The following is an 11,388-nucleotide window of genomic DNA, read 5'->3' as shown; positions in this document are numbered from 1 at the left end:
GGAATATTCTTAAGCAGCTAAAAATTAGATAGATTAAAATATCTTCTCATCACTATGCCTCCCAGATGTATTGTTACAGAAAAAAAGTCTGTTCTAGATGTATACAGCATGATCCTGCTTTAAATGATATATAGGAATACATGTAATATGTATAATATTATATGTCGGAAGAGACAAATTGACATAAAAGCCTCAGCAATGGACTCAAGTATAGCAACAATCACGAGGATGGTGCAGCACTGGACAGTGTTTTGTTCTGTTGTGCATTGGATTGATATGAGTCAGAACTGACAAGAGCACACCTAACAACAGCAATATATATAAATATGGTAGTGGTGGTGGTGGTAGTGTGCCGTGGAGTCAGTTCTGATTCATAGCAACTCTGTATAGGGTTTCCAAGGCTATAAATTTTTAAGGGAGCAGAAAGCCTCATCTTTCTCCTGTGGAACGACTGGTAGTTTTGAACTGCTGACCTTGAGGTTAACAGCCTGATTTGTAACTACTACGCTATCAGAGTTCCTTACATATAAATATACATGCATATAATATATATGTATGTATGTATATGGTGGTGGTGGTGGTGATGTGCCATAGAGTTGATTTTGACTCAGAGTGACCCTGTATAGGGTTTCTGAGGCTGTAAATCTTTCAGGAGCAGAGAGCCTCATCTTTCTCCTGAGAAGCAGCTGGTAGATTTGAACTGCTGACCTTGTGATTAGCAGCCCAATTTGTAACCCACTACACTACCTGAGCCCCTTAAGTATTTATATACATGGAGATAAGTAAGGAAGTATTGATACTATGGTCCTAGTTCATGCATTGTTGTTGTTGTTAAGTACCGTGGAGTCGGTTCCGAATCATAGTGACCCTGCACAGGGTTTCCAAGGCTGTAAATCTTTACGGGAGCAGAATGCCTCAGCTTTCTCTCGAGGAACCGCTGGTAGTTTTGAACTGTTGACCTTGAGGTTAGCAGCCTGATTCGTAACCACTACACTACCAGAGTTCATGCATGCATGGGTTTTTATTCCAAGACAAGTTCTCTCAGCAATACAGTAGTCTTAGTCTCCTCATTGTTGTTATTAAGTGCCGTTGAGTTGGTTTCAACTCATAGCAACTCTGTATGGGGTTTCCAAGGAGTGTCTAGTGAGCTTGAACCACCGACCTTGTGGTTCAAATGACCTTGAAGTCCAGCACATTAACCTACAGTGCCACACTGCCTTCAGGACGAAGGTCCAATCAAAGCAGCGTCTTCCAAGTGGATCTGCTGGGCCAGTTCAAGTCATCAGTGATGATGACTGAATACTGGGATTCTGAAGGCATTGTCTTGTTAGATCTTCTCAAAGGACCTAGGGTGGTCACAGGGCTTACAAAGAAGCTTTAAGAAAACAGAAAGTTGCGTTGGTGAGAAAAAGGCCAGAGAGCTTGCGCTGAGGATTGTTTTCCATCATGACCCTGCATCTGCTCATTCTTCAAGGGTACCAAGGGCTGTCCTATGAGAATTTCACAGGGAAAACTTACCCCATCCACCCTACAGTCTTGACCTTACCCTTTCAGGCTTATTTTTGTTTCCCAAACTCAAAGTACATTTCAAAGGAACCAATTTGGGTCCCTCAAGGATGCCCAAACTGCCATTTTGTTGTGACACAAATCAAAGAATTCTGCTGGCAATGTTTAAGCGGGAAGGACTAGAGAGATGAAATCAGCACATTCGGAAGTGTATAGACCTAGATGGAGGCTGTGTCAGGTGAGAATAGCTTTATATTTTGATATTTTTGTTTAATAAATGGGTCTATGAATTTATAGCAATACTTTTTGACTTGCCAGCATATGGAGCACGTGTGTGTATACATACATACATGCATGCATACATTAATGGAAGGAGAAAGGAGACTCAGCTTGAGGTAATAGGGCACACAGTTTAAAAGGAGTCCAGCTTTTTGCTACACCTTTTCATAATAAGAATGCATTTATTAATTACACATATAATTTAAAATGCAGTTTAATACAACATTGTAGAATATGAAATGGCATAAAAAAATTAAATAAGATAGGTAAGTTACTTAATAAGAGATACCATTTTAATTAATACTTAAGTTTTTTAAAATTATATACAAACACACAACCATACACATGTATCCTTGTTGTTAAGTGTCATTGAGTCAGTTTCGACTCATAGCAACTCTACGTACGTTTCCAAGGAACGGGTGGTGGGTTTGCACCACAGACCATGTGGTTAGCACTCAAGTGCTTATCCTACAGAGCTACACATACACACATCTGTACAACACAGACACACACATATACAGCTTAGATGTCCAGACACCAAGATGTTACCAGCCTCACTTATCTGTACTTTCAATCGTTTCTACCAGATACATATGTTGTTTTTGTAGAAGGAAAGAGAAAAGACAGAAGCTAAGCAGAGGTCTTTTTAAAGCATGACCCTGAGCTGCGTGCTCTCTCAGGTCCTCCAGTCTCAGACCCCACTTACCTCCCTCCGTGCCCCCTGCCCAGCAGTACCTGAGGGTCTTCCGCTGCATGTCCTCATCTGTGATGCCATGATAGACCAAGGTCTCATTCCAGATGGGGTTCCGTGTGTTCCGCAGGGTTTTTGTACGAAGTTTGTTGGACTACAGTCCAGAGAGAGACAGACAGACAGACAGCAGCCTTAGCAAGGAGCCAGCATACATAGAGCCCATCTTTTGAGCTGCTTTGGGGTGAGTGGGTCAGTCCCCTGGTGTGTTCAAGGGCTCAGCTGATCCAAACACATGTTTGCAGGAAAGGGTGACCTTTATGACCAAGGCTATTGGCAAACAGATTAATGTTCCACCCTGACCCTCCCCATAACCTCTCCACTCTTTGGTCTTCCTCCTTGAACTGACAAGATGAATCAAAGACAGCTTCTTTTGAGAAAAAATATTTATGGAACACTAGCAACAAGCCCTGGTTGCATAGTGGGTTATGTGTTGGGCTGCTACTGCAAGCCAGCAGTTCGAATCCACTTAAAGATCTGTGGGAGAAAGATGAGACTTTCTGTTCCCATAGAGATTTACAGCCGATACAGGGGAACCTGTATTGGCTCTATTGGAAACCTGATACAGGGTCTCTATGAGTAGAAACTGACTCCATGGCATATAACCACCACCACCACCATATACATATATGTTGTTGTTGTTAAGTGCCGTCGAGTTGGTTCTGACCCATAGCGACCCTGTATAGGGTTTCCAAGGAGCAGCTGGTGAGCTTGAACCACTGACGTTGCAGTTGAAACAGCTTTGCAGTCTGAAGCATTAACCCACAGCGCCACACCAGGACTCCATATACATATAGCCAGATGTATATCATATGCATGTATATTTATACATATTGTTGTTGTTAGGTGCTGTCTAGTCAGTTCTGACTCATAGTTACCCTATGCACAACAGAACAAAACACTGTCCAGTCCGGCACCATGCTTGTGATTGGTATTTTACCCTTGAACTGACTTGACACAGCACATAGCAGCAGCAGTAGCAGCATTTACCCACTGCCAGACAGCGAAGGTACAATTTCTGGACACTAGGGGGCACTGTTACCTCAAATATATCATCCTTTAACTCCTGAAATTCCTTAAAGGGGACTTCAGTTTTCATTTTCTTCTAAGAAGAGGAGGCTGGAAATACAACTACACCCAAGATGGACAGCCTAGTGACAAGTTTAACTTACACTAATACATGAAGGGAGCCCTGGTGTCGTGCTGTGGGATAAAGCATTGGACTGCAAGGTCAGTTTGAACAGCAAGGTTGGTGGTTCAAACTTATCAGCTGCTCATAGGGTCTCTATGAGTCGGAATGACATAATAACAAAAGCAGCAACATGTGAGTAACTCATATCTGGTTCTGTGGAAAAACAGGTCTGGATTTAGGAATGGGCAAGGAGTCCTGGTGTGGTGCTGTAGGATAAGCACTGGACTGCTAACCACAGGCTGGTGGTTCAAACTCATCACATGTCACTTTTAAACCCTAGACAGGGTCATGATAAGTTGGAACTGACTTGATGGAGCTTAACAACACCAACAACGACAAGGAGCCCTGGCAGCTTAGTAGATTATCAGCTGGACTGCTAACCACAAGGTCAGTAGTTTGAATCTACCAGCCACTTTGAAAAATAAGGTTTTAAAGATCTATCGACTCGGTGGCACACAAGGGAAAGAGTCCCATAGGGGAGTCTCATAAGGGAGAGTCCCAAGGGGAAGCAAATGCCTCTGGAGAGTTCAGTTCATAATTTGGCCAAGTGAAAGTCTTTCTTTGATCCCAACAAAGAAATAGGCAGAGTGCGTGTGCCCATGGCTGTGTGCAGGTGCCCATGGCTGTGTGCAGGCTTGGATAGGTATCTTCCAGACCATTAGATACTTTCAGAAATTTTTAGAAGGCATTGCCTCAAGAAAACGTGGGCGGTCACCTGTGCTTTTAGAGCATCTATATCAAGGATCAACAGCTGAAACCCACTAGCCACTCTGTGGAATCCCTATACAGTGCAGCTATGAGTCAGAACCAACTTGATAGCACTTAATATCTGCAGGATAAGCACTGGCCTGGTAACCAAGATGTTTGCAGTTCCAAACCAGCCAGTCACTCTATGGGAGAAAGAGGAGGCTTTCTGCTCCCCTAAAGATTTCCAGCCACACAAACGCTATCCAGGGTTGCTATGAATTGGAACTGCCTCGATGAGAGTGAGTTTGCTGTTTTGGGTTTATGCCGAATTAAAGCAGCAGACTTATGGCATAGTGGTGAAGTGCTCAGCTCAGCTTCTAACTGAAAGGTTGGTGGTTTGAACCCACCAGGAGCGCTTTGTGAGAAATATTCCTTGGCAACCCCAGAGGACAGTTCTCCTTTGTCCTGTAGGGTCACTGTAAGTAGGAATCAACTCCATGGCAATGCTTTGGGGAGGGTTTATATCAAATGAATGTAACAAAGCAACAAGGCACACTTGTGTTTCCAGCCATGTGCTCTGGGTGGGCCAATCCAAACAGGGAAATGAACCCCATGTTCTCTTCCCCAAGCAAAGGAAAGATTATCAGGGGAGCTGGAAAGGGAGAGAGGTGGGGCACAGGGGTCAGATTTTCTCTCAGTAATGGGACATCCTCTAAAGTGCTCAGATCTAAAATCCAGGGAGAGAATTGTTCATTTTGATAAGAGAGTTGAGGGTTTGGATGGGGCATGGAGTGGGTGGGGTGGCAAAAGGGAGCCACTGCAGGCATTTGAGCAGGTGAGAAGCCTATCAGGGTACCTGTTTCTCTTGTGCATATTAGGTTTCTGGATTGGAAAAATGGGCAGAGTCCCCCAAGGAAGCATGACTCCTGGCCCACCTTTCCCTCCTCAGAAGGGCTCTGCCATACATGGAGAGGCTTTGGGACACATAGAGTTATTTTAGGCTCTGAGTGAGGACCCTGGGTACATGCCAGGGTCTGTGTGCTCAACCTGCAGAAAGGCTTGGGCCATATGGTACCTTGCTGGCTCCTGGCAGGAGGTGCAGCTTCACGTAGGGATCAGCCAAGCCATTGGAATCCATGGGCTTCAGTCCCTGCAAGAGAAGGAGGCAAGGGCAAGAGGGCTTCAGCTGCCAAGGCGATGGGCACAGCCTCAGGTGCCTGCCTGTATTGGTTCCCTAGAGGCTTCCTATTCCAAAGAGAGAGGAGGAGGAGCAGCACTGTGGAAGGAGATCTGGAATTAAGTAGACAACGTCCAAAGCCAGGTCATGCCACTTCCTGATTGTGTGACCTTGGACACATTTCTTAACCTCTCAGAGCCTCAGTCTGCTCACCTGTCAAAAACGAATGAGAACAGCACCCACTTCACGAGGTGATGACATTTAGTTGAGATACCCCTGTAGGATGCTTGGTTCAGTGCCTGGCATGTACTAAGTGTTCCATTAAGGTTCCGTTAATGCTAGGAGGGGAGAAGAGGTCTCAGAAGAGGAAGGTTGAGCAGATGAGGCTGGGCACACCTAGGCATGAAGGGATAGAGTAGCTCATCACCCCTCCCACACACACAGCAGATCACACAGTTGGGAAGCAGCAGAGCTGGTCTTTGAACCCAAGGAGTCTGGTTGCTGAACCCTTGCTTATTCTTCAGTGTGGATCAGACTCAGGGCAGGAGGGTGCTGGCTAGTTACTGATGTCTGGATGAGGGGATGTACATGTAGCCTCACCAGCCCCTCAGAAGCCCATGCTGGTCTTCTTGGTGTCTGTGACTGGACTGCCACTCTGGTATCATGGCCACACAGCAGATGGAGCCAGGCAGGCACCATGATGTGCTCAAGTGCATGTGTGTGAGTGTATGCATGTGTGAGTTTGTACACAAGATGAGGATGTTCATGGCCAGTCCCACTGTCAGTTGGGCTGTCTGTAGCCCATTGGTAGTGCCCCCAGAGATGATGGGAATGGCCCTAGGAGGATCCTGGCTCTATCCTGAGATGCTGGCTGCTTCGGCTCTGATGAGGCCCCTGCAGTTAAGCAAAACCCTCTGGGATGATCCCCAGAGGAAATCTCTTCCTGAAGGAAGATGCCAGGGCTAATTCCTGCCCTTTCCTCATCACCATCACTATCACAGATGGACCTGGCAAAGGCATGAGAGAGGCATGGCAAGCCTTCCCTCCCCAAGTCCCCTAGAATGACCACACAACTGAGTGGTTCCCAGCCTGACCCCTCACCCACCTTGGCCTTTATGATGGTGCACTGCAGGGAGCTGTTATCCTGGTCATAGAGAAGACTGAATTCCAGGGCACCCAGGGTGGCTGAGGCGGGCAGAGACAAGAACCCAGAGAAAGTTCAGTTGGTCATAAAATAAACATTTCCACTTATGAAGTGCCCAGTCTAGGCTTGGGATTAAGCCTACAGTGGAGAGGAGGACTTGGGACACCCCATCCTGGGAACCCCCTCTTCTCTGGAGCCATCTGCAATCAGTGGTCCTTTAACTAGTGGTGTGGTTGCCCAGTTAATGACTTCCTGTCCTGCCATATTGAGAGTACCATGAGGGCCAGGGTTGTGACTGCTGTGTCCACTGCTGTGCTCCCATTGGGTGCAGGATGGGAAATAGTAGTTTCTCATTTATTTGCTGAAAAGATAACCGAGTCTTAGCATTTGTGGTTCGCTCTGTCTGGAATGCTCTCCCTCTAGATCCTCACATGGCTGGCATCTTCTCCTTATCCATGTCTCAGTTTAAATATCACCTCAGAGGTGCATCTAAAACAGACACCCTCACAGTGACTCTCCCTATTTTATTTCTAGCTCTACAGGAAGCGAACTCACTAATATGTTACTTACCTGTTTCATGCCATTAGATCTGCTATCTTGTCCGCTTTATTTATTCATTTTTTTTGCTACACAATCCCAGCACTTAGAACCATGAGCCACTTACAACTATACCTGCAAAGTACCAATTGCTATCAAGTCAGTTCCATTACGGAAATGGTCCCAGGTGTGTCTGAGTAGAACTGTGCTCCTTAGGGTCTCCAATGGCTAATTTTTCAAAAGTAGTTTGCCAGGCTTTTCTTCAAAGCTATTTCTAGGTGGACTCAAACCTCCAATATTTCAGTTAGCAGCTGAACACATTAACTGTGTGTTCTACCCAGGGACTTGAGACATCTAGTAGGTGCTCAATAAATACTTTTCAAATATAGAATTGAGTGAGGGAGGAGTATAGAGTTGAGTATGAAGACAGACTTGTAATAAATGCCAGGATATGCTAACAACAGGGACAAGCATGAGGTTGAGATGGTGTCCTCTGTCCTTGGTGGGTCAGTAAAGGAGCACTTCGGACAGGTGGAAAGAGCAATGGATGGTAATCCATGGAGAGAACCAACATGGAACAAGGCAAAGGGGGCTGGACACAGGGCATATCTGGAGCAGAAATGGCTGACAAGGCAATTGTGGATTCCAAGACCACAGACTCAGGACTTGTGGGAGCGCACGAGGACAGAGGGTGCGGCTAGACACATCTCCTTATCAGCCTCGGATCAGCTACAGCAAGTGACAGCCTGGCAGCCCCTCCACTCCCTGGCAATGGGATCTTGGATAAATCCCTACACCTTTTAGACTCTCGGTCTACCTGTGTAAGCAGGAACAGTAAAGGCAGCTATTCACAGGGGATTGAAGGACCAAACACACATGAACACACCACGTACAGTGCCCAGCTCAAAATAAGCACTCAATAGATGTTGACTATTATCACCTCTGAGGTCCGTATCACACAGTAGGAATTCCTCATGTCTGCTTGGTGTTGTTGTTGTTGTTATGTGCCGTGGAGTTGGTTCTGACTCACAGTGACCCTGTACAGAATTTCTGAGGCTGTAAATCTTTATGGGAACAGAAAGCCTCATCTTTCTCCCGCGGAATAGCTAGTAGTTTCGAACTGCTGACCGTGAGATTAGCAGCCCGATTTGTAACCGCTATGCTACCAGAGCTCCTTAGCACTGCGCAATGCCCATAAGCGCCAGCGTACAAACCTCAGACCTCCCCTCAGCCTGTGGGAGATGTTGTTCTCTTTTCCACTTTACAACGAGAAGAGGCAGCACAACAGGGGAAGACCATACCGTTGGCTGTGGCCTTTAGTCCATGTATTCTGGGCGGGCCCAGTCTATCCACTTGACTGGGAGTACTTGGATACCCTACCACAGCCCTTGAAACACATATTGGACCCACGTACCCATCCATGCTTCCCTCCAGCTCACAAAGGCCGCCCCAGCTCTCCCCTGCTGCTCCAGGCACACACCGGAGAAGTGTGTGTGTGTGCATGTGTGTGGCAGATGTGGCAGCTGCTCCCCTGGGTAATGGGACTCAGGGTCTCTATAGGACAGGCATAGAGTGGGCATTTACTAAGTTACTGAATGGATGAGTGCAAGAGGAAATGTCCAAGGATTTAAAAATGATGGTTCAAATGATTTGCTGAAGACATAATTTGAAAAGTTTTGAAAACGATTACAATATTTGAATACTTAGGAGTGGAAATGCTGGGTCACATGGTAATTCTGTGTTTAATTGAAAAAGTGTCAAACTGAGCACTGAGAATGTACTTGAACCACTGAAATGTCCACTTTACATGATTAAAATGGTCAATTGTATGTTGTGTATACTTTAGAACAATTTTTTGTTGTTGTTTTAAAAAGCCGCGATTCTTCAGGAAACTAGCATTTTGTGAACTTAGTGATATAAATAGATATTTTTCGCAACTTGGGTAATACATTTTTTAAATCCATGGTTTTCAAGTCGATTACGACTCATAGAGACCCTCTAGGACAGAGAAGCATGCCCCATTGGTTTCCAAGGCTATATACATCTTTATGGAGGTCTGGTATGGTGCCATATGATAAGCACTCGACTTCAAGGTTGGTTAGAACCACAAGGTTAGTGGTGCAAACTCACCAGCCGCTCCTTGGAAACCGTATACAAGGTCGCTATGGGTCAGAATTTGGCTCAACAGCATTTAACAGCAACAACACATCTTTACGGAAGCAGACCGCCACATCTTCCTCCCATGGAGCAGTTGATAGGTTTGAACTGCCTACCTCTGAGTTAGCAGTTGAGCGCTTAGCCACGATACTACTAGGGCTCCTTCAGTATATATACTAGGGGTGGTACGAGGGAGTCTGGGATGTCCGAGGATGTGCCTGGAGCCATTCCTGTTCCGCTGGGGCCATCCCTGGAGCTACTTTACCCGACTCTGCTCAGGTATGTGCTTCCTACTTGCTTCATCCGAATCGTAGCTGTTGGCTTCTTCCTCCTCCTCCTCTGGGGGTGGGGGCTGGTGGGTGGGGGCTGCGGCAGTCGGAGGAGCAGCAGCTGCTGCTTGGGAATAGGGGCTGGATGGGTGGCCCACTCTGTTTTCCCTGGAGGCCCCCATTCTTTCTTCCCGAGGCGTGGCTGTGGCTCCTGGGTAGGTGGAGTCACTCGGAGGCACCTCTGTAGGGGGGTGGGGAGAGGGCAGGAAAGAGGCAGCTGAGCCACAGCTTCACATCAGCAGCAGTGGTGGCTCTAGCAGGCACCTACTGTGCACAAGACACTTTGTAGATGTGCCACCAGGGTCACCCAGAGCTGCTGCACCCTGGTTTTCCCCAGTCAAAGCCACCTAAGGAAGCTTCTCAAAATGCAGGTCCCTGGGTCCCACCTGGTTCTACTGAGGCTGAGTAGTGGGGCCTTGGAATCTGTGTTTTACCACAAGCCACATGAGCTGAATCAGATGTAGGCAAGACAGACCTCACTGGATGTGGGCTCTGGAGCCAGAAATGTGGGTTGCAATCTCAGCTATGTGACCTAGGGCAAGTTAATGTCTCTGAGTCTCAGTTTTCTCTTCTGTAAAATGGAAATTATCATACCTGAAGTTGCACAATGAGAGTTGTCATTATTTTTTTTTTTTTAAGTATATCACATATGTACAGCCCTTAGACCAGGGTCTGCTGTCTTACAAAGCACTGAGTAAGTTGTAGATGTAATCACTGATGATCATGAAAATGATGAGACATAGAGCTCACATGAAATAATCACTGTCTCTTGTTGATGTCAAGTGCATTAAATCAGTCCCAACTCATAGCAACCCTGTCCAGGGTTTCCGAGAAACGGCTGATGGGTTTGGAATGCAAACTTGTGGTTAGCAGTCTAGTGCTTATCCTATAGCACCACACCAGGACTCCTCGCTGTCTCTTACTATGGACTGAATACATTCCAGGCAATGTGCTGAAGTTTAATATGTATTTGTTTAATCCTCCACCATCCCTATGTGGTAGGTCCTTGTATTATTTCCATTTTACAGATGAGGAAACTGAGGTTCAGAGAAGTAATATGACTTTCCCAGGATCACACAGCTAGAAAATAAAGGTGCTGAGGCAATGTGACTCCAACATTCTAATCCATGATGTGAATGGGCATTTCATGTGGAAGTGTTTTGAAGTGGCAGGAAAGTGTGTGACATTGCGTGTGGACGTGGAAAAAGCAGACACTTGCCTGATCTCTGATCTGGAAAGCGTCCTGCTGGCCCAGGGCCAGGTCTGCTGCTTCCTGGGGGTCCTGAGTGGGAAGAGAGAGAAAGATGGTTGGAGAAGAGGCAGTGACACCAATATGTGTTCATTAGCCTCTCCCCTCAGTTTCTGAGCATGGGCACCATCCCAGAGGTAACAGGCAATGTGCAGAGGTAATCGAGACAGTCCTATTTAAAGGCTCTGGGGTCAAGCCCCAGCACTATGGGATCTCCCTGAACCTGTTCATGGTTCACGAGGTTGACAAACAGATGGCATTCATCAAGACTGGACCACTTGTGAGATGGTGGGCATGTTTATATTTTAGGTTCACCACTGGTGTGGGGTCTTTACTGGTCCAGTTGGATTTTTTATAGCTATCTGCAAAATCAATGATTTGTT

At 46.3% G+C, this 11,388-nt stretch overlaps 1 protein-coding gene across 1 annotated transcript in view; it reads right to left on the bottom strand.

Annotated features, from left to right (window-relative positions):
• The window catches only part of RPH3A (rabphilin 3A homolog (mouse)), an 83,764-nt gene that overhangs the window by 16,270 nt on the left and 56,106 nt on the right, over nt 1–11,388 (bottom strand). The window contains exons 9-13 of the mRNA XM_006870508.1: nt 10,976–11,038; nt 9,722–9,937; nt 6,695–6,774; nt 5,488–5,562; nt 2,521–2,630 (exon numbers count right to left, since the gene is read on the bottom strand). Of these exons, the coding sequence (XP_006870570.1) occupies nt 2,521–2,630; nt 5,488–5,562; nt 6,695–6,774; nt 9,722–9,937; nt 10,976–11,038 (544 nt within the window). The remainder of the gene's footprint in view (nt 1–2,520; nt 2,631–5,487; nt 5,563–6,694; nt 6,775–9,721; nt 9,938–10,975; nt 11,039–11,388) is intronic.

The sequence above is a fragment of the Chrysochloris asiatica genome, unplaced genomic scaffold, assembly GCF_000296735.1.
Source record: "Chrysochloris asiatica unplaced genomic scaffold, ChrAsi1.0 scaffold00142, whole genome shotgun sequence".
Classification (NCBI taxonomy): domain Eukaryota; kingdom Metazoa; phylum Chordata; class Mammalia; order Afrosoricida; family Chrysochloridae; genus Chrysochloris; species Chrysochloris asiatica.
This window is presented reverse-complemented; position numbering and strand designations above follow the sequence as displayed.